Source organism: Perognathus longimembris, chromosome 7 (genome assembly GCF_023159225.1).
Source record: "Perognathus longimembris pacificus isolate PPM17 chromosome 7, ASM2315922v1, whole genome shotgun sequence".
Classification (NCBI taxonomy): domain Eukaryota; kingdom Metazoa; phylum Chordata; class Mammalia; order Rodentia; family Heteromyidae; genus Perognathus; species Perognathus longimembris.
In genome coordinates, this window is record NC_063167.1 from 62310610 (window position 1) to 62335011 (window position 24402).

Consider the following 24402-nt stretch of genomic DNA (forward strand, 5'->3'; position numbering starts at 1 on the left):
GAACAAATAAGACAAAACAGCAAAGGTTTCCAAAAAGAACAATCCCAAGTACACTACTGTAAATCTTTTTAGTTTGCAGGAGATCTTTCTTTTTTTTTTTTTTGGCCAGTCTTTTTTGGCCAGTCTTGAGCCACAGCGCCGCTTCTGGCCGGGCCTCGTGTATCCGAGGCAGGCACTCTTGCCACTAGGCTATATCCCCAGCCCTGCAGGAGATCTTTCTTAAACAGTCCTAAGCTTTAAGTATACCAACAAAAAACAATGCTGAAAAATGTTTTCTTGACACTCCACTAAACTGATTAACAGCCTTTACATAAGTGAAATATTTAAGTAGTTACTATTGAAGTTTTAATGTTTAAATATTGACATTAAATATTAAATGTTTAAATAATTAAGTCTTTGCATAATAATTTAAATATTTCAAAAAATAAACATGACAGTGCCATTTGAGATACTTGAGTATTCAACTATAAAAGTTTCCATTTAGTAATTAGCTTTAAAGTTTCTTAATCCCTGAAGTCTCTACACACTATCTTAAATTTTTTTTAAGTTAAAATGGAAGAAAGATGGAGAAATTTAAACCAGGTGCTAGAAGGGCTTATGCTTGTAATTTTGGCTACTCAGAAGTCTGAGATTTGAGGATTATGATTCAAAACTAGTGCAGGCAGGAAAGTCTGTGAGACTCTTATCTCCAATTAACTACCCAAAAGGCATTCAAATGGTAGAGTGCTAGCTTCGAGCACAAAAGCTATATGAGACAGTGCCACAGTTCAAGCCACGGGACTGGCACACACAAAAAACAGAAACTTAATAAAGAAAAGTAACTCACCAAACAAGTTGACTGGAAGCAAAGGCCTCACTCAACACAACATAAACTAGACACCAAATCACATGTCTGAGCTGGTGGTTTAGATGTGTTAACTTGTAGCTTTAGGAAGCTACTGGACACATTTAGATTTATCCAACATCACATAAATAAGTAGTAAAAGAGAAGACATCTGTGTCCAGGTTTCTAGATCTTAATGTAAAATTCCATTAACCTACACTCTTTCTATAGTTTCTTCATTAAATTCAAAGTAAAATATTTAAATTAGCAAATACTACACATTTTGTGATATTTACTCACATTTTCTTTTGTCTTTTTAAATCAATGTTGCAAATCCGACAGCACCAAAACAGAAATGCACAGAGTACAATGAGTTTTAGGCCTATTATATGTTAGAAGAATGAGTATAGCACATGTTATATCTCTATATTTTCCTCAGTGATATGCTGTTTTTCATTATCATAATCTACGTGTATTAATCATAATAAAAAAGATAAGGTCTAATGACTGGTCAACAAGCACATATCTTATTACAAATAACACCAGGATTTTTGTTTGTTATAATTGCCTTTGCTGGGCTAGGAAAATGGCCTAGTGGTAAAGTGCTCGCCTCGTATACATGAAGCCCTGGGTTTGATTCCTTAGCACCACATGTATAGAAAAAGCTGGAAGTGGCGCTGTGGCTCAAGTGGCAGAGTGCTAGCCTTGAGCAAAAAGAAGCCAGGGACAGTGCTCAGGCCCTGAGTTCAGGCCCCAGGACTGGCAACAAAAACAAAACCAAACAAAATATAATTGCCTTTGCCTTCTAATCTAAAAGGGAATGAGATACTTTATTAATTGTACCTCTCCTCATTCAACATGCTATCCCAGAGTAGAGATAGGTTAGCTCATGACAGGGAGACAGAGAGACAGGGAGTTCATTCTGAAAGTGAAACAGAGCTACAGGAATCACATAGGATGTCAAAGCATGAAGAAACATTCTTTAGATCAATTAGCCTTTGCCTACTTGATCTGCTTTTCTATGGAATGCCATTGTAAATCAACCTTGATCTCTAGTTATAAATCCCATGCAGTCTCCTTTACCACATAGATGGTAAAACTATCAATCATGGGATCAAGTCATGGGCAACATAGGTTAAGGTATGAATTATGCCCTAAAGAGTAATGGAATAAAAATAGAATAGGAATGGGAAAATATCTACCTTACCTTGAATTCTTTCTCCCAAGACTTACATTCAATCAATTAACCAATGAATAAAGGAGGTAGTAGAGAAACACAGTGAAATAATACCTGACAGCCTCTCTTTTCAATTTCCATAATACATTTCTGTATCAGGAGTGGTACCATCAATCCTACATTTTCTTTTTCTACAACTTTTTGAATGTCAACACCAAATATCACTGATTCTTCATTCTTATCTAGTCCATGGAGAGAATTCTCCCACTGTTCCATAAGAGTCACTTTTACATAAATAAGACCTCGAGGTTCAAGTTTGACAGCCAGCTGGTGTGTCTTTGTTACTCTGAATAAGGTGGGGAGAACAACAGTTCCATGACAACATACTCGATTCTTTCTCGGAGTGGGCTCCCAACTGAACACTACGAGTTTCAGATGTTGTGCATTTTCAATTTCTATATTGAAAGTATGATCCATATCTAAAAATGTTGTCCGACATGTAAGCAATGCTGTTCTTGCTTTGTTTACTGAATCTACCTGAATTGCACAGAAAACATCCTTTGAATCTATTCGGGGCGGCTTTAAGTCCTCTGCACCATAGAAATGCACACTCATAAGCCCAGATATGTACTGTGAACATTTGGGTTGATCAGAAAAGCTATAGTGTCTAAAAGCATCAATGTCTATTTCATTTTTGCTACAACTGTTAGGAAGTATTTCTTTTGATTTTCCAAATTTGTTTTCAGATCCATGTTTGGTAGATTTAGTTATAAGTTCAGGTGAGTCTCCATCACTGAGGTAACCACCTTTGCAGGAATACTTTGAACTCATAGAAGCTTTCTTCCGGTAGCTGTGCTGAGAAGATACTGTAGTATCAAGATGGTATCGACTTATAACATTCCTCTTAGCAGCTGTGGTTGTGTTCCCAGAAGGTAGAATAACAGTGTGATGAATTTCTTGACAGTTACATTTTGACAAGGAAGGGGAATTATCTGGACCATTTATATAATTCAAGGTTCCTTTAACACCCAGCTTTCGGCTAAATTCTGGCAACCTTTTCATTTTCTTAGAGAGTTTTCTTACAGTTCGTGGAGATTTTATTTTATCTGGCAAAGACCAATTAATTGAACTGCCTTTTTTCACAGGGCTTGGAGAGGAAGGTTCCACAACCCCCAGCTCAGTTCTATTTGTAGTAGTTAACATCTTGGGACCTTTAAAAAAAAAAAAAAAAAGAAAGGTTATAAAATGATATGCACATATTGATTTCTTCTTTTACTCCTATTTTTATAAACTATCCATTTCTCAAACGGACAGCAATAGTTCCCTTGTTTCATTTAAATGGGGAGATTTAGCTAGAAGTTTAGGCCAATCTTTTTCCATGTTCAGAGTATCAAAAATCTCCAGCAGGTATATAGTAAAAAGAAAGATCTCCATGTGCTATTCCATGTGACAGGGTAATGAAGGTCCCATTTTTAACATTTACCAGTGAAATATACTCTAGTGAGTATGTTATATTATAACCTTAAAACAGTGGTTTACTCTCCAAAAAATGAGGAAAGCTTTCCACCTTAATATGTTTATTCTAATTAAAAACACTAATTGTAAGACTTTTTCTTCCATGCTTATCATCCTCTTATCACATAGAACTGCTGGTTTTAAAGCAAGTTAAAAAAATAAATTTGTTTATAATTTTGGCAACGAATAGCCCCTCCTTGCTCTAAAATTCTACTGTAATATAATACCACCCAAAACAGGCTGAATTCTAGTCAATCAAGAATAACTGAATATTGAATATCATAAATCAAACTGATAATTTTCAGAGATGTTAATGTACTTCTTTCCTGTATAGTTTGTACAGAATAGTTACACAGAATGTCACATTTCAATTAAGCTAATCTTTGACAAAGGAGCCAAGCACATGTAGTGGACAAAAGACAGTCTCTTCAACAAATGGTGGTGGGAAACTGAGAGTACCTACAAGAGAGTGAAATCTCACCCTGGACAAAAACCACAAAAGCTGAATCAAAGAGCTCAAAGTAAGACCTGAAACTTAAAATTTACTATAGGAAAATGTAGGGAAACCCTTGGAAGTTATAGGCAGAGGTAATTTTTTTCTGATTAGGATTCCAACTACCCAAAAGATTGGGAGCAATAAGTGAGAAAGAGAACTATAGCAAATTAAGGAGTTTCTGCACAACAAAACAATCACCAGAACAACAAAACAACCCATAGAATGAGAGCAAATTTTAGCTAACAGATGAAGGATTACTATTTAGGAAGAGCTCAAAATATTAAATAGCAAGAGAACAAATAACCCAATCAATAAAAGGGCAAGTGAATTGGACAGTTCTCTTAAGAATATAAATAGCTTAAGGAAGGGAAAAAGTGCCGAAACCAGTCTATGTAAAACTACATTTCACAATTTAAATGAAAAATATTTGCATTCATTGTTAAATCAGTAGATTAAATGACTTTTCTTTAAAGTATTAATATAGTACTCTCCCTCCACCCATTTCTATGTGTCCTAATGACAAAGAAGTATTTATTTTATAGAGGGAGTATGTATACTAGGCTTTTCTTGGAAACAACTAATAAGTAATGGAATGCTGGATGAACTGGACAAAGCATCGCCTTGTCTTGCAAATCATAGTACAATTCCTCTAGCTTACCAGTCAAAAACATTTTATACCAGTGACTGCTTGAGTGTACAAATGATCTATTTTGCCACAGCCAAGAAAAGCTACCCATGTATTAAACTGTTCTTAGTTTCATTAAATCATTACTAAATTTGACATGATGACTATTTTTATACACTGTAACTAAATAATCTCCTCTGAAGTCAAACTGTTAAAATTAAATATTGTTTCTTTTTTTTTTTTTTTTTGGCCAGTCTTGGGGCTTGAACTCAGGGCCTGAGCACTGTCCCTGGCTTCTTTTTGCTCAAGGCTAGCACTCTGCCAACTTGAGCCACAGCGCCACTTCTGGCCTTTTCTATGTATGTGGTGCTGAGGAATCGAACCTAGGACTTCATGTATACGAGGCGAGCACTCTTGCCACTAGGCCACATTCCCAGTCCCTAAAATTAAATATTGTGTATGTTTGTAATGCTAATGAAGACAAGAGTGAATTTATTCAAACAAAAATGTTTGTTTCTATTAGATGCAAGAAATGAAATATTACCAAATTTCACAATCGTTTAAAATTAAACTACACTAATTAAAATGAACTACACTAATCAAATTATGTAATAGTTGTAATAAGTCAAGAAAGAAACAAAAATCCTTAAATACAAATTTATGTATGTACCAGATTAAAGTCAAATAAAACTGTAACACGTAAAACAGTAAATAGCATATTTGCAGCACCCTGACATTTGTTGCACAAATGAACCAAACAATTGTTAGTTGCCCCATAAACTGGTAGACCTTTTAGGAAATACAGTATAGGAATTATCAATTACTTTCTACAAAAAGAGAAAAGAAAAAAACTAGTGAAACAAATGAAAAGCAATAAATAACACAAAAGCACATACAAATAAACTATATTTCCTTTGGTCACTTCAGGATTACACTTATTATATACTTATTAAGAGAATAAGAAAGGAGACAAAAGGAGGTATACCTGGTGGTATACTGCTGTAATCCTAGCACTAGGGAAGCTAAAGCAGGAGTATTCTGAGTTTGAGGCCAGCTTGAGCTATGTAACAGATCCTGTCTCCAAATAAGAAGGGGAGAAACAGAGACACAGAGATAGTCATTCTATACTTTAAAAAAAATTAAAATGTTTGTTAATCTTATTAGATTCACAATTGACCCCAAATAAAAAACAGTACGTTTAATGAAAGTAATTTAAACCAAAATGTCACTTGGAGATGTTCACTTTCTAACTTAGCTCACCTTTATAACGTTCCTATTTTCTCAGCCCCATCCCATATTCATCCCTATTTGTGATGGCTTCTGTATCATTCTCCTGATTACCATCTCTAAACCAAGGGAGTTTGGGGGCTTGTTTTGTTTTTTATCAGTTGTGGGGCTTGAACTCAGGGCCTGGGTGCTGTCACTGAGCTTTCACTTAAGCCTAGTGCTGTACCACTTCAAGGTACAATGCCACCTCTGGTTTTCTGGTGGTTAGAGACAAGAATCTCACCGACTTTCCTGCCCAGACTGGCTTTGAATTTCGATCCTCAGATCTCAGCCTCTTGAGTAGCTAGGATTACAAGGCATGAGCCACTGGTACCCAGCCAAACCACCATATGATATACTATGTTTTTCCTTATCCAGATTATAAAAGAAATTATGTCTACAATTAAACAGCACAAAGAAAAACGTTTTAATGACTTTCATTCCCAAGAAAACAAAAACATAGTTTTCAGCATTTCCTTCAAAATTGGCATCATATAGTACAAACTGTTTCAGACAATGGGACCCAATCTAAGGCCTTAAAAATACTAGACAAGTGTCCTACCAGTGAGCAAGTAGCACCATCATTTGTTTTTTTCTTTTCTTGATTCAGGTTAGGTAACACAAGCTGCCTTCAATCTTGAAGTCCTCCTGCTTCAGTTTCCTCAGTGCTGGGACTACATGCATGTACCACCAAGCCTGATACTATTTCTCTTAATCTAATATTTACTCTACTTGCCAGTATCTCTTATAAATTGATTTAAATTCAAATCATTTATCTGCAAAGTACAGAAATGCCAACAACAAATTACAAAACTTCAGGGGAAAATTCAAAATTCAAAACCTGTTCCCACTTATGGAAAATTTAACTAAAGAGAAAACTCTCAAAAACAATGGAGAAGACAGTCATATACTACTAGCTCCTGCAAGTAACTGATTACGGGGCATACCTAGGTTGCCTTGCAGAGATTCCCTGACTTCAGAGACCATCTTCAGCAGAGATACTGATACTGGACTGTAGAAATGGGCTTCCTCCATCCTCCATTTAAGCAGTAGGTAATAAAACCCACTGACAGCATATGCTGCACCTCATATCTGGATATTCCACATCATTTGAAGTTCTATAAATTACAGTGCTATAAAACAGAATTGATTTCTGTTCTACGTGTGTTTTGTACTACCAAATGTGCCCTTTTCTGTTTCCTGGGACATAAGCATATCTGAAAACAAGGAAAAACAAAATAAAAGTACACAAATTGTTCTTTTTTTTTTCCTTAACAGAAAAAAAAAAAAAAAACACTGTTGCTGCCAGGTACCAATGGCTCACTCATGTCTGTAATCCTAGCTACTCAGAAGACTGACATCTAAGGATAATGGTGCAAGGCCAGCCAGGGCAGCAAAGTTCCTAAGACTCTTTATCTCCAATTAACTAACTTAGCTCATCTTTATAACGTTTCTATTTTCTTAGCCCCATCCCAGGAGTGGAGCTGTGGCTCGAGTGGTAGAACACTAGCCTTGAGCAAAAAAGCTAAGGGACAGTACCTAGTGCCTGAGTTTAAAAAAATAAAAGGATTTAAAACAAAACAAAAACCTGCTGATTATCTGTAATCCAAATACTCAGAGGGCTGAAGTAGGAGGAAGAAAAGTTTGAGGTTGGCCTGTGCTACACAGCCAAACACTGTTTCAACAAAGAAAAATAAAGGAGGGGGGGAACTTCACTATAAGCAGTTTCATATAGTTCAACATAATGATTAAACTTCAATCGCTTCCTTTATGGTTCTGTAACTATTGTAGTACTTACTATTTGCAAAGTTTTTTAAATTTTCTTTTGTTTTACTTCTACTACACATTTCTCTTTCTCCCTTTACTTTGCTCATGAGGAAACTTAGGCAAATGACTTAGTATACTGAAGATACACTGAATATATGAAGCAAAACAACATTTACATAAAAAACATATCTACTTGAGAATTCTGATTCACATCTATAATCCCAGTAGTTGAGAGGCTGAGGAAGAGTCTCTCAAGTTCTAGCCCAGCTTAGATAACATAATGAGAATCTTAAAACCAAGAGAAAATCAACTCTTGTCTCAAAGAAAGAATCTACATACTAGAGGACACTTATAAAACTAAGTCTGTGATTAAAAAAAAACACCATGTATATAAAAATATTTACAGTACAATACAGTACAGTACAATATTAATGGTGTAGCTCAGTGGTAGAGTGCTTGCCTAACAAAGCCCAGGGATTCAATCTACAGGAGCACAAAAGGGAAAGGGAGAAAAGAATGCAAGGATGGAAGGGGGGAGAAGAGAAAGGGAAAAAGAGAGGGAGGAGAGAAAAAGATCGATATAAACTTGAGTTTTATTTTTATGAAAACAAATTCTTTATAAAGAAAACAAACTTGAGAAGTATACAAAATACAACAGACATCTAAATTTAGCTTCAGCAATTATCAAAGACTTGGAAAAAGAAAGAAACGGCAGGCCTAGAATTATTTTACCTGAAAAAGCAGATTTCAACATGAGACTGTTCTCTGCCATTATATTTTCTTGGGTTTTGCGTCCTAGCCTTTGCTTGTACTGCTGCATAAATTCTGTAGAATGGGTGGAATTTCTGGAACTCATTCCATTTGACTGCAAGCTCTGAGTATCACCTGTGTATTCCACAGAGCATAGCAAGTCTTCAGTATGTTGTTCTGCTTTCATTGGGTCACTGTCAGACAATATGCTCAGTCTGAGAGCAGGAAGCTTCAGGACAGTAGGATTTGCCTCACGGAAATTCAAGGCACTGGCATCATCATCCTCAGGAATAGGGTTGTACCAGATTTCTCCTTCATCATCTGCATCGTTTTCCTCATTAGAGTCAAGAGAACAGTTTCTTGATAATGAAGGGGTGGTAGTATCACAAACCATGTATGTACAGTACTCCTCAGATGACTTGAGGGAATGCTGCAATAGCTGATGTTTAGGTAGAGACACAGGAGGGATGGAAAAAGGATTTCTATGCTGGAATTTCTTATTTTCTTCTAGATTAAGAGATCTCAGAGTACTCTGATACAGCCAATTGCGTTTCTTTGAAACAGTAATGCTGTTAAGCGGCCTAGCATCCCTGAACTCAATATTATCCTTCAGGTCTTCAATTTCTCTTCTCTTCATCGATGACCCATAGACATTTTCAAATAAATCTGCTTCAAAAAGAAAATAAAATGGAATATAATGTCTGGTATCACAGGAAAACCATGTCACTTCATACCAGTTATTAAAATCCTAAAAAGAAGAAAAAGAAAAGTAATATTCATCACATTTGGAGACCAAAACAAAATGGAATGCAATGCCTAGAATAACAGGAAAACCATGTCACTTCACACCAGTTATTTAAATATCTAAAAAGAAAAATAATATTTATCACATTTGGAGAACAAACCCAAACCAGAAAACATTTTGGATTTTCCATGTGAATATGATTCCCATTAGTTAGCGATCAGACTGCTAAAGTGTCATAGAATTCTAAAAAGAATATATGGACAGTCTTTACAAAGAAAAACTTTACTGCTTAACCTAAGGCAAAACAGGCTTTATAAAAAGTCAATAGAATGCTTTTTTATAGTCTGCCCATTTTGTTTTCAACTCACTATTAAAAGGACCATGCTGGGTGCTGGTAGCTCACACCTGCAATCCTAGGTACTCTGGTAGTTGAGATCTGAGGCTCATGGTTTCGAATCTAGTCCAGGTGGGAAAGTCTGAAAAACTCTATCTCCAATTAAGCACCCAAAAGGACAGAAGTGGAGCTGTGGTTCAAGTGGCAGTGAGCTAGACTTGAGCAAAAAAGCTCAAGCCCAGCTCCAGCCTCTTTCCCCTGCCCCCTACAAAGCTCCAGAAATCATTAGAAAGCACAAATAATGTTGGACTCTTTTCAAATATATTTGTAACAATGTAACAAAAATGCCACTTCTTAGTAATTAATAAAATTTCATGATAACCCGTTTTCTAATCATACAGTTTATTAGCTTATGAAGAATTTGAGTTATAAATATCTAAGACATAAACAAAAGTAAGAAATTTCCTAAGCAGGAGCATTCTATTTCACAGTAAGTATAACACAACTATTATAAATTCAAAGTCCACTGGAAGACACTTACATAAATGTACTTGTTAATACAATGTGATAAAATTCTTAAGAATGTACATATAACATTACTTCATCTAAGTAGAAAAGTTTTATGCTTCCAAAGAAGTGAATTAAATAGGCTTCAATGGCAGTGAATAAGCTACATATGTACCTATAATAACTTAGTATACATACATAATTAAAATAAAACCATATTTATAGAAATCACGTCATGTTTATAAATTTGAGTGTGGGTGGGTTGATTCATCTTAGTGTTACAGCAAATAAAAAAATGATGCAACATGTTATGATGGAACACATTAAGCTATGAGAAGCTTAACGTCAAACAAAATATTAGGTTCGTGTATAGTTAAGCTTTTCCATACCCTCCCTGTAATAAAAAAAAACTTTGAAAAGTATAAATTTGTTTTTTAAGAAAATCCTTTTAATTTATTTTTTCACTTGTGTGGTACTGAGGAATTGAACCCAGGGCCTCATGCATTCTAAGTAAACACTCTACCACTAAGTCACATTCCCAATCCCAAAAAAATCCTTTTTAAAAATAGTCAGGCAGGGCTGGGAATATGGCCTAGTAGCAAGAGTGCTTGCCTCGTATACATGAGGCCCTGGGTTCGATTCCTCAGCACCACATATACAGAAAATGGCCAGAAGTGGCGCTGTGGCTCAAGTGGCAGAGTGCTAGCCTTGAGCAAAAAAGAAGCCAGGGACAGTGCTCAGGCCCTGAGTTCACGGCCTAGAACTGGTCAAAAAAAAAAACAAAAAAGTCAGGCATCGGTAGCTCATGCTCCTACCTACTCAGGAGGCTGAGAGCTGAGGATCACTGTTCAAAGCCAGCCTGGGCAGGAAAGTCCATGAGATCCTTATCTCCAATTAACCATCAGCTGTGGCTCAAGTGGTAGAGCACTAGCCTTGAGCTGAAGAGCTCATAGGACAGCACCCAGGCCAAGAGTTCAAGCCCTACAACTGACAAAAAATAAAAATAAAATAAAAATAAAACAGGCATCCTGCTAGCCAGTGGTTTATGTCTGTAATCCTAGCTACTCAAGAGGCTGAGATGAGGATCACAATTTGAAGCCAGCCCAGGCAAGAAAGTCCATGAACCACCAGAAAACCAGAAGTTATCTCCAATGAACCACCAGAAAACCAGAAGTGGTGCTGTGGCTCAAGGACTTGAACTCTGGGCCTGAGTGATGTCCTATGAGCTCTTCAGTTCAAAGCTGGTACTCTACCACAGGCACCTGGAGAAGCCCTGACTTTTAACCCCAGTATTGAGACAAGTATGTATCTAAAATGTAGATTGAGTTCATTGTTTAATTAGTTCAGGAGAGAATGAAACTCTTATGAACTCCTACTAAGCCAGATATTTATTTACTTAGTAAGTGAGTGGCCAATCAGGAGACACAAAGCAGTAAGGAAGCCCCTAACTTCATTTAAGCTCTTCAACAGTCCCAGGCATGTATGATTATCATCATGAGGCACAAAAAAGTATGTGGCCAAGGATTTAGTACTCAAAATTAATTGTTTATAATCATAAAAAAAAAACACTTAGCACTGTCCCAGATGATGCTACCATTGAATAGGGAATAGGCACCTCCCTCTGAATTTAGAATAGTATCATCCCATTTTATCCTATAAGGTGACTGGTGATACATTGGAAACTATGAAGTCCTACACAGAAAAGTAAAATAATTTCCTAAGACACATTATTAGTAACTAGAAGAGGCAGGACTCAAACTCTTCCAACTCCAAACTGTGTAGGTATATACCTAAATCATATTACTTATTATATCTTCTTTCCAGGATTTACCATGTGAACATGTAACAAATACTATATAAATAGCTTGCATTTATTTCATTTCACTAAAGAACCTAAAGATTCAAGAGTCTTTCTTTATCTCCTTTACATTTAAAGTTAACAACTGAAAAATCAACCACATGCTCTGCAATCACTGGGACTTCTGGACTCTTAGTGACAACAGCATTTGCTAAGGGCACTGAAACTCCTATTTTACATTTAATTCCAATTTTCATATTATTTAATAGCATTTCATATAGGACAATATAGTTTTAACACAGTTATAAATGTGAAGCAAAAGTATAAAATTATGTAATTCATGATGACTGAGTCATGTTGTATCTTATTCCCAGTCTCTCGGAACACCCAAATTTTATTTATTTCTTTGTTTATTTTTGTCAGTTGTGGGGCTCAAACTCATGGCCTGGACACTGTCCCTGAGAGGTCTTTTGTATGAGGCTAGCACTCTACCACTAAGAGCCACGGTGCCACTTCCAGTTTTCTGGTGATTAACTGGACATAAGAATCTCACTGACTTTCTTGCCCCAGCTGGCTTCAAAATGTGATGCTAAGATCTCACCCTCCTGAGTACCTAGGAATATATGTGTGAGCCACTAATGTCCAGCTCTGAAAACATAGTTTCTTTGGGTTTTTTGTCAGTCATAGGGGCTTGAAATCCGAGCCTAGGTATTATTCCTGAGCTCTTCTGCTCAAGGCTAGCACTGTACCTTGAGCAACAGCGCCACTTCCTATAAATGATTCTTGAAACGTGTTTCTATTATACTACATTTCAAGGAAGTGATTTAATTTCTAAATGTATATTCTGATTACTATTGTTATATTTCAAGATTTAATGTTGAGGGCTGGGGATATAGCCTAGTGGCAAGAGTGCCTGCCTCGGATACACGAGGCCCTAGGTTCGATTCCCCAGCACCACATATACAGAAAACGGCCAGAAGTGGCACTGTGGCTCAAGTGGCAGAGTGCTAGCCTTGAGCAGGAAGAAGCCAGGGACAGTGCTCAGGCCCTGAGTCCAAGGCCCAGGACTGGCCAAAAAAAAAAAAAGATTTAATGTTGAAGTTTAAACTTATGAATCATTATACTATCATTTCGGATTAAAGGCCAAATTGTTACTGAAATAGAATTAGCACATTATTCAATGCAGTAAACTTTATTGGAAATAATTACTTATCAATCATTGAATTTTTATCTCAGCTAACCTGACAGATGTAAATGCAAATTCTGTGAATATAAATTCACATGAATGGACAACTATTTGCAAATCTTTTCCTCCCTTTTTATGCTAAAATTAATACTCATCTTACTTATCACATTTTACATAAATTTGAGTTAACTTTTCGTGTGTGTGTGTGTGTGTATGTGTGTGTGTGTGTTGAAGGCATAAGCAATACAAAAATAAGGCAGACATAGTGGCTCATATCTGTAATCCTAGCTACTGAGGAGACCATGATCAGGAAAATCAGTTCAAGGCCAAATCTTAGGCAAAAAAGTCACAATGCCCCATGTGTAAAGAAAAAAATTGAGGGCTGGGGATATGGCCTAGTGGCAAGAGTGCTTGTCTCGTATACATGAGGCCCTGGGTTCAATTCCCCAGCACCACATACATAGAAAACGGACAGAAGTGGCGCTGTGGCTCAAGTGGCAGAGTGCTAGCCTTGAGCAAAAAGAAACCAGGGACAGTGCTCAGGCCCTGAGTCCAAGCCCCAGGACTGGCCAAAAAAAAAAAAAAGAAGAAAGAAAGAAAAATATTGAGCAAAGTGGCACTATTCTCTCATCCTAGCTAGGTCAGGAAGCATCAATACTAAAATTATGGTCTGGACTGGTATATGCATGCAAAAAGTGAAACTCTACCTCTCCCTATCCACACCCCCGCCCCCCCCCAAAAATCAAGCAAGCCAAGTACCACTAGCTCACACCTAACTACTTAGGGGGCTGAGATCTGAGGATTTTAGTTCCAAGCCAGCCCAGTTATGAAAACAGATAAGACTCCTAATATCCAATTAAGCACCAAAAAAGCTGAAAGTGGAGTTATGGCTCAACTAACTAGCAGAGTGCTAGCCTTGAACACAAAAACTCAGGGACAGTACACCTAGGCCCTGAGTTCAAGCCCCAGGACCAGAAAAAAAAAAAAAAAAGAATAGAGACATAGCTGAAATAGCAGAACACCTGCCTTGTAAGTTCCCTAACTTCAAACACCAGTACCATAATGCCAAAAAATAAATATGCAAAGCTGCAAAGCAAGAAAGTGCTTATTGTCTTGTAGCTGCACATGTTACAATTTTTGGATTCTAATTAAAGTCATATTTTGAAAATCTATAAAACAAGGCAGAAGTGGCTGTTTTTGCAAGGATCTTCACTGAGAAAAATATTCTACATAGCGAATTACTCGGGGCAATTTTGTTTTTTCAATCTTTTGGGGTTTTTTGGGGGGGGCGGGGTGCTGGGAATATGGCCTAGTGGTAAAATGTTCGCCTTGTATACATGAAGCCCTGGGTTTGATTCCTCAGCACCACATATATAGAAAAAGCCGGAAGTGGCACTTTGGCTCAAGTGGTAGAGTGCTAGCCTTGAGCAAAAAGAAGCCAGGGACACTGCTCAGGCCCTGAGTTCAAGCCTCAGGACTGGCAAAAAAAAACAAAAAACCAATCTTTTTCTTTTTTTTAGTAATAGACTTATATGACTTATTGTTACTGAGCATTTAACTACTGCCTTGAGCTAAAAAACATCAGCAAATGATTTATACTTTTTCATTATTTAAAAACTATTGCAGAAATAAGCTACTACTTTTCCTACCTCTCTTTTGAAGTATAAAATAATATTCTAATGAATAGTGCATTTGATATTTTAATTTGTTTTAATTTTTAGTTTCATATTATATATAAATTATATAAAAATTATACATGTATCATATACATATATACACATATATTCATCTCCCAGATAAATCTAAAAGGAGGTGGTAGGGGATAGAATGAAAAGGAAAGAAGCACTTTTTCTCTCTTTTCTTTTTCTTCCATTGTGACTACCAATAAAAACGCTTAAGCAAGCTTTGTACTTGCTTTTGAGACAGGAATGTAGAAAGAAAACTTTGAGTCTGTTTTCAATTCCACAAAAGTGACTGGAAGGAGCAAGCGAAAGAAGCACAAAAGATGAGCAGAATACATAGTTCTCTAGCTCAATTCCCAAGGCTCCACAAAGCAGCACTCCTCAAACTTCTGGATCTTCTCATTCCCCATCCAGAATTCTAATGGCCTGTTCAAGGCAGTACTCAGCTAAACACCAGGCAGGGAACTAAACTGATTATCTTTTTTTTATCCCTACAATAACCTGAGGACTGAGGTTGAGTAACTTGTCCAGGGTGGGTCACAATGTAAGTGATAGTCTGACCAGAAATCCAGAATCTCTATTCTATTTGCCACCAAAAACTACATGGCCTCCTCTCTTGCAGATTCTAAAATTTCACTAATATTCATTGGTACAAGATAAAACAAATATGATCGAACAGCTGAAACTCAGCAAATATAAATTCATAGATTAAAAACTGAAGGGGAAAATTCAAATGCTATGTTCCAACAGGAGTTAGTCTAACAAGTATTAGAATAAGGTAGAGAATTGTTGAAAACGTTCAGAATGTGAGCACTCTAGGACCATGTTACTCACTAAAGTGCAGTCTGCCTAACAGCAGTACCTATCTACACTGACTATCAGAAGGCAGAATCTCAAGCCCAGTCCCCATTTATTGAATCTGCATTTCAACAAGATTTTTGGAAATCCCTAGGCATTCAAAAAACACTGCTCTAAAACAGTGAAGCACTCTTTCAGTGGCAAGGATCTAGAAAACAGTATAAATAGTTCTCAAAAAAAAAAATAGGTATCTTTTGGGAATTACTGATCTAGAACAACTACTTCCAAATCAACAATTTTCTGCTGAACTTGAAATTTTCAAAGTTTTTCCAGCTACCAAACACTCCAATTTTTCATGGCACATTTCAAAAACAAACCAAAAGAAGCAACTATTTTTGCTTCTAGAATAGTAAACTCGAAATCTCTGAGAGTTTGCACTATTGCTTTTACTATTGAAGGGGGCTAATCCAGAAAATATACTGCATTTCATAAAGAAATCGGAGCTTCAAACACTTAAGAAAAGCAGAATAGGGCAATTTGCATGATTGTCCTTTTCACTGAAGATGGTTTAAGATCATACCAGCTAATTAACACTACCTTAAAAATTGTCTTAATTTTCAATAAAATGGTAACAGATTATACAACCTAATATTTTTCTTTCATAGGTCACATCCAAGGGTCAAAAGAGGCTATGTTTTAAAATTAAATTTTAAAAAAGAGGCTTAAATAAAAGGCTTAGATAGCTCAATCTGGTGTCTTGAATATATTTTTGAGAAGTATATGCTAATTAAAACTTAGGAAGATTTATAATGAAGTACAGTTGGCAAATAAATTATGATTCCTTCATAATTTTAAGGCTTGCAGAAACTTGATAATATTTATTATGGTAATGACTTTAGATTTCTTAAATAATCATCTCAATTAAGAACAAATTGGCCAATCTGTGCACATGAGGTACTTAAGTGCATCAAATCACTGCCATCAAGAGTTTTAATTGTTCTTAATAGGAGCCAGATATCAAAATAATCATTTCACTTTCATTTGTCATAAAGTCTCAAAAAATGTAAATTCCTAACTATAGTAGGTATCTCTATCTCATTCTATAGGTGTTCTATATAATAAATTTCAAATACAAGTTTACTTTGAGAGAATAATAATTCATAAAATGTGATACAAACCTTTTTTAGGACATTTAACTTTTTCACGACCAAGAATGAATTGTTTCACCTGAGGCCTTGCCAATGATTTTTCTCTCAATGCTGGGATAAACTCAGAGCCTTGAGTATGCTATTATACACTCCACCACTGTACTATACTAGCAGCCCAGAAGCTAGGGATGTGGCTCAAATAGTAAAATGTATTCCTAGCAAGCATGCGATCCTGAGTTCAAACCCCAGTGATACCCCTTACCCCAAGAGTAATATAAAAGTATTACCCAAGTAACACAAATTTGAAGTAAACATTTAAATCTAAAGTAAGTATAGCAATTAAATTTATTAAGTGTTCAAATCTATTCTAGGATTTGCCCTTTGTGCTCTAGCTTTAAGGAAGATTTTTACCTCTCAAACAAAACTTGGTTGAGCTGGGTGCCAGTGGCTCATGTCTGCAATCCTAACTACTCAGGATGCTGAGATTTGAGGACTGCCTGGGCAGGAAAGTCCATGAGAATCTTTTTTGTTTTTTGTTTGTTTTTAGGTTGTTTTTTTTCCATGAGACTCTAATTTCCCAATTAACTACCAAAACAAACTGGAAGTAGAGCTGTGGCTCAAGTAGTAGAATACTAGATTTGAACAAAAAAGCTCAGGGACAGCACTTTGATTCTGAGTTCAAGCCTACCGGCGCGTGTGTGCGCGCACATACACACACAGACACACACACACAAAATCTTGTTCAAACTTTATCCATCTCAGTCCAACCATTCAAACAGAAGTACTTGGATCAAACCTCTAAAGAACTTTGGGTTCTCTTTGACCTAGATGAGTAGGGATTTGGGAATCATGAGACCTAAGGTTAAATCTATAAAGTAGTCTGTGTCCATAGATCAGCTGAGAGACCTCACACAAACTACTTAAGAACTATGTTACTTTTGTTGTTAACTGTCAGTTGTCACATAGAGGAGGATAATTATCTCTTAAGAAACAGGTAAGAGGCAGCTGGGAATATGGCCTAGTGGCAAGAGTGCTTGCCTCCTATACATGAAGATTCCTCAGCACCACATATATAGAAAATGGCCAGAAGTGGCGCTATGGCTCAAGTGGCAGAGTGTTAGCCTTGAGCAAAAAGAAGCCAGGGACAGTGCTCAGGCCCTGAGTCCAGTCATCAGGACTGGCCAAAAAAAAAGAAACACAAAAGATATCCAGAATGGTCTTTGCCAAACCAACTAGCCTTTGTGAAAAATTTTAAAGTTTTCTCCAAATCTATACACTACATACATAAACACTCCACAAATTATTTTTGGAAACATGAATTTATGATATAAAAGGAAGTAATATAGGGAAATGTTGCTTAGATCAAAGACATGGTAGCTTTTGATTAGATGTTTTCTACAATAAACTACCACATAGTAACTATAACCCCTATTTTAATTTCTTTTAAAGTTGTTAGAAGTTTCATAGTTGATGTCATAATGGAAAAATTAATAATTTCAGTCTCAGAGAATTATTATTGTATGTTAAATCCTTGGATATTTACACTATAACTGAGGGCATTAAAAGCCATTGGATGGCAAATGGGCAAAAGAAATGGGTTAAAGTTGTATACAGAAGTTATTGTGGCTGAAATTCAGCTATTTTCAAAGAGTTAAATTAACCTAGCTCAAAAGAAATAAAATATTGTAACAATAAATACAGTAAAGAATTACAAGCACCTTACTCCTGTAAAAACATATTTTTAACATCTTAATACAAGATACAATCTCTTCATATAGGCATTCTACTTTCTTTTTCTCAAGAGAAACAGAATGAACCTGAGGACAAAACTTGGCAAGTATATATTAGAGATTTACAGATTCAAAAAAATAATTTCACATGCTTTGAAACTTTTCAAAACACTTTGCATATGCTTCATATGAATCATTGATTCATCTTCATCATTTGATTAGATGTTTTGTGAACTTTTGTTTCTCCAAACTGTTGTAGAGTCTGTTAGCTAAACAAGTTAGTATTAACAGATCCAGTGAGATTTGTAGTTCTGGCAAGAGATGTCACCACGTCCTTTTTATATTTTATCATTTAATATTTTTAAACTACTACCATGGAAGTCTTTTTTTTTTTCAAACTGATGTACAGAGAGGTCCATGGAAGTCTTTATATTCGCTAAAAGATTTTATATTTAAGAATGTAGTTCAAAGAGCACATTGTTTGGGCTCAGTTTCTTTCACAAAGAATTTTTGATATCTACAAAACAATCAAGAGATTTCAAAAATCGAGAGCCTAAACATCCAATGATTAAGAATCATGCACATATAAAATAAGGAACATAACTATAAGAGGAAATTAACTTTTTAAAGCTAATTTAATTTAGTTCTATTACAAATAATTTCTTCAAATTTACAAATGACCTTAGGTAACTGTACTTTTTAAGAAAGCACACGAGGGACCTGTTTCTTTTGATTAAAATACCACTACCTTTGGTTTTCCATAAGAAAAAAAATTACATCTTTGATTTGTCTGTGTTGTGTACAGCATGTGTGAGCATCTGTGTATGTGAGCATCCGGGAAAAAGAAGAAAAAAAAAGGTATAATGAGTAAATGACAGTTTATGAAGCCCGTAAAATCTACCTTGGATCAAATTCAAATTCACAAACTCAACTAAAAGTCTCCGGATTTGCCTAAAGCTACAGAAACTAATCAAGGCAGCACCGCCCATCTCAAACCTTACCAAAACAACGCTCAGTGAACTTAACCTTTACCCACTGTTGTGCTAAGGAAGCCAGCACGTCCGTGCTAAATGAAAAGTAAAATTAAAGCAAAAACAATTCTTCAAGCCGTTATCCTAACCGAGAGAAAGGAAAACGACGGAATACAAATGCATTCTATCAAGAAATAGTTTTCAACTGCCACCGACCTGACACTTTGTCGCGTTATCTATCCGCAAAAACACGCCTCACCCTCTGCTTCTGCGCCGGTAGACGCCGAAGCTGGCGGGTAGCATATTGCCTGCAAAACCACCTACCTGTCAGTGTGATTCTCTGGTCCGGAAGCACCGACAGGACGTGGTTTTCATGAATTTTCAAAGTGCCCAGATTTGGAGAGGCTGCCTGTGCGCCCGGGACTTTGGGGGCTCCCCCGTGGGCACGACCCTTCGTTCCCAGGGACAGCAAGCGCCCTTTGTACATCCACTTCTGCAGCTTTTTCACGGTCACCGCAGGTGGCTTGAGGAAGTGGGGGTCCTCCTGGCGATCTCTGCCGCCGCGCCTAACCATTGAGCCCGCAGGAGTCCCGAAAGAGCTACCGGAGGAGCAGATGGGGTCCTTGGGGCCGAGAGGCAGGCGGCTGGTGGCCGCGGCGGCGCGGCTGGGGCCGTCCATCCCGCCTCCACGTGGCGAGGGCTCGTGCGGGTCCCCGCGCACGCTGCACCTGATCCAGCTGTCGCTCGGCCACCGCTGGAACGGAGGTGGCTTGGCGCCCACCTCAAGATTCTCGAGGCTTCTGCTGCAGGGGAGCTGCCTCCGTGGAGTCGGCAAACGGCCTCCCCCAGACTCCCTAGGAGGCGTCCAGGGCGGGGACACCTGCTGCGAAGGGCGGTCGCTGCCGCCCCGCTCCCAGCCTCCGGGGCAGGCTCGGCGGCCAGCCGCGCGGCAGGGGGACGGTGCCAGGCCGCGCGCCGGAGCGCCCGCGGGGCAGCTGCGCAACGCCGATCCCCCGTCGCCCGGCCGCGTGCCCGAGTCCGGGGGCAGGTCCTGCATGGCCTGGATCAGCAGATAATAGGCCTCCCGCAACTGGGTCTGCAGCCTGCCGGTCTCCCGGCGTCCGCCCTCCGCCCCCGGGGAGGAGCCCGCGTCCGGGGAGGGCGGGGGCCGCCGCTCCGCCTCCGCCCCCTCCGGCTCGGCCGCCCGCCTGGAGCCGCCGCCGGGCAGGTTCTCGTAGTAGTCGGCGTCGACGCGGTCGTCGTCCTCCATCCCACAGCCTTCGGGACCCGGCGGGGCGGCCTCCCGCCCTCCACGCGGCCCAGGCCCCAGCGCCCCCGACTGCGCGGCGCGCCCTCCGCGGCCCGGAGCCCCAGGTGACGGCGGGGCCCGCAGCAGGCTCGGCGTCGCTCCGCACGCGAGCTCGCGCGGCGGGGACTGCGAGGAGCCCCGGGGGTCTCCCTCAGCCCCGAAGGAGGCCGCCGCCGTCGTGGCAGCGGCCGCCGGGAGCCCGAGCTCCGCAGCGCCACGGAGACCCCGCTTCTCCCGGAGTTTGGATAGCGTCCTCCTCAGAGGGTCCGCCATCGCCCACGGCCTCAGCACCTAAGCTGGGCCGGGCCGCGGGGAGAGGTCGGAGCCCGGCGGCGGAGAGAGCGGCGCTGGCGGCGGCGGCTCCGGCTCCCCATGACGGGTGCTGGCCCTCGCCGGCTCCTCACATACTTGGCATAACTCTACCGCGGGAAGGCGTCTGGTGTGGTGGGGGGGGGGGGCGGTGCCGCAGTGCGCATGCCCCGCAGACCCGGGCCGCCTGCCGGGTGCGTGCCGGAGGTGGGCGCGCGGCTCAGGTAGAGGCGGGGGGGGGGGGGAGGGGGGCGGGGGGCTGAGAGGCGCTGGGGTGCGCGGGAAAGGGACGGAGCTGGAAAGTGAGCCTGGGCTTAGCGGCTGCAGGGCTGTGATTAAACAGTGGGAGAAAGGGAAAGGGTCCTCTGGGCCGCCACCCTAGCACCTTCAACTCCTCCCCGGGGCCACCGGTACGGCGAGTCCTAGCTTGAGGGAAAACATTGTTTTGACGGACGGAGTGTGAGTGCAGGTGGAATCTCAGTAGTGAATGTGTTCTAGAAGTGTTCCAATCATTTTAACCGCACGCAAAACTAAAAGGAAATTTGCTGCGATTCCTTTTCAAGAAGGAAGAATTCTTTTGTGCAGAAACCACTGCTTATTTTTAAAAAGAAAGTCTTTTTACCCCTCTGCTGTACACTCAGTTTATGTTAACACCAACACTTGCGAAAGAGAGCCTGAAACAACAGTGTCTCTCATAAGCCTGCCCATAAAACTGCTAAATTAAAAATACAAGTTTGCAGCTTTCGAATATAAATGTTAACTCGTGAATTGAAATTGAGAAACAGAGCCCAGGACGAGGGGAGGGATGGAGGGGGGTGAGATCTAGGATCGAAGTACAAAACTAGTCAGGGCAGGAAAGTCCCTGAGACAGGACAATTCACTATCCAAAATACAGCAGTGAAGATGTGACTCAAGTGCTAGAGTGCCAGGCTTGAGCTACCAGATCAAGCCCAGGCCCAGAGGTCAAGCCCCAACACTGGCACTAAAATTAATAAAAGAAACTGTAATTTGGAAATACCAAGTCTCTTCCAAAAATATTAAATCCTATGTTCTTTATAGCAGTAAAAAAAAAAAAAGCTATCTTGTCACTTTTTAATTGGTATGTCACTGACCGATGTGAATTGGTATAAGAACCATCTCTGAAGTGGTGCTGTGGCTCAAGTGTTAGAGCACTGTCCTTGAGCTGACAGTTGCCCAGGCTCAGAGTTCAAGCCACATGACTGACAAAAAAAAAAAAAACCTGTCTGGTTTCATAGTTACACTACTTTTTTTACTTTTTCCTATATTAAAAGGACCTGTGAACTATTCATAATGAACCAACAACTAGCTCAGTATCTGCACTTAGTAGGTACTCAAATGCAGAAAAAGTATTTGCTGAACAAAAGGAAACAGCTTAGCCCTAAACTAATTTCCAGTGGTATTTCCCTGTGAAAGATGTGGTTCAGTTTGCATCAAAGACTTTAGTCAAAATTTGCTTTGATTTGTACTACCTTTTAGTACCTAATCTCTCTGCATTCTGGAATAATTTATCCTACATCTATCTACATTTGTAGAACTCTTGCCCATTCGTTATATTCAATTGCCTTCTTCACTATGAAGTCATCTCCCAGATAGCCATGATCTCAAATTCTTTCAAATTCCAGCAACCCCACAAAAGGTGTGTGCGCGCACTCGTCAGTAGTGTATTTTTACTTACATTTATTGGGGTTTTGTTGGGGTTTTTTATTGTTGTTTTATACAGTTTGCCTGTATACTCTATCTCCCTTATAAGACAGTTTATAAACTGAGTGCTAGTGGCTCACACTTGTAATCCTAGCTATTCAGGAGTCTGAGATCTGAGGATTAAGACAGAAGCCAACCTGGATAGGAAAATCCATGAGTCTCATCTAATTAACCACCAATAAGCCATAAATGAACTGTGGTAAAGTGCTAACCTTTAAAGAAGAAGAAGGGACAGTGCCTAGGCCCTGAGTTCAAGCCCCAGTACTCACACGCACGTGCACACACACACACACACATACACACCTCCTTAAAAGCAGAGACCACGCATTCTCCATATGTGTATCACCTTAAATATTGCATATGAATTTTGTTTTTTTGCCAGCCCTGGGGCTTGGACTCAGGGCCTGAGCACTGTCCCTGGCTTCTTTTTTGCTCAAGGCTAGCACTCTGCCATTTGAGCCACATCGCTACTTCTGGTCTTTTCTATATATGTGGTGCAGAGGAATCTAACCCAGGACTTCATGTACATGAGGCAAGCACTCTTATAGTAATTTTAATTTAGACAAAGCAAATGGTTTTAATTTCCAGTCCATTGCCTCACTCTCCACTAGACCATACTATATTAGTGTTGTTTTAAAATACTTCCCATGATTAATCAAAAGTTAAGTAATCAATTCTTACTACGAATTGCTACATTATGGTGTGCATTCATTAATATTTATACCATATTTTCATTCCATAGACCCAAGGCTATTTAATGAGTACTCAAGGCATAAAATTATTTCCCAGTGAAATATTCCCACAGGAAATGACTGATAGCAAGCTGCCAATAATGGTGTCTATAAACACAACTTGATCTTTATCTCAGAAATTGTTTCCATTCCAACTCTGTTGCAAAATCTTTTTATTCTTTGTAGTAAGCAGAGTTGTTAAGAACAGCATATGCTGCATCTGTTTATATATTTATGAGTAAGTCAAGGTTGAATTTCATCCTTAATTCACTCTTGTTCAGGGGATATAAGACAGTCGGTCAATACAAAATACTAAGCATTGTTCTATTTATTATTCAGAATTAAGTCTGATGTGGAACACCACAGTAGAATACTTTAAAATAGTATATTCTAGCAATTCACAATTTTAATTATATTGGGGCTAACAAAAGAAATCAAGACTAAGACAGTCATGGCCATGTGATACTGTTTAATCACCTTAAATAAAGTAAATCATGTTTTTTTTTCTATTTATGCTACATTTAAATAGAAAGCTTATTAAGCTTTTTTAAATAACTTTTTTTTTTTTTTTTTGCCAGTCCTGGGGCTTTAATGCAGAACCTGAGCACTGTCCCTGGCTTCGTTTTTGCTCAAGGCTAGCACTCTGCCTCTTGAGCCACAGTACTACTTCTGGCTTTTTCTCTTGTGGTGTTGAGGAATCAAACCCAGGGCTTCATGCATGCCAGGCAAGCACTCTACTAGTAAGCCACATTCCCAGCCCCTTAAAATAACTTTTTTCTTAATAAAAAAGTTTTTTATTATATTTGATTAAAAGTTTGGCCAAGTACCAGTAGCTCACACCTACAATCCTAAATAGGCAGAAGGCTGAGATCTGAGAATCTTGGTTGGAAACCAGCCCAGGCAAGAAGGTCCTTGAGACTCTTACCTCCAGTTAACTACCAAATATTTATACATATATATATATATATGGAGCTGTAGCTCCAGTGGTAGAGTGCTAGCTGAGCACAAAAGCT

The 24402-nt window shown here is 39.0% G+C and overlaps 1 protein-coding gene across 3 annotated transcripts in view; it reads right to left on the minus strand.

Moving 5' to 3' along the window:
• Syde2 (synapse defective Rho GTPase homolog 2) overlaps positions 1–21031 on the minus strand; it is a 32674-nt gene extending 11643 nt beyond the window's left edge. For 2 of the 3 annotated variants that reach the window (XM_048351684.1, XM_048351687.1), the window contains exons 1-3: positions 19643–21031; positions 8402–9088; positions 2115–3211 (exon numbers count right to left, since the gene is read on the minus strand). In XM_048351684.1, the coding sequence (XP_048207641.1) occupies positions 2115–3211; positions 8402–9088; positions 19643–20900 (3042 nt within the window). In that variant the 5' untranslated portion in view covers positions 20901–21031. The remainder of the gene's footprint in view (positions 1–2114; positions 3212–8401; positions 9089–19642) is intronic. The other variant, XM_048351686.1, reaches the window with a different exon arrangement.
• Between the last annotated feature and the right edge of the window lie 3371 nt (positions 21032–24402).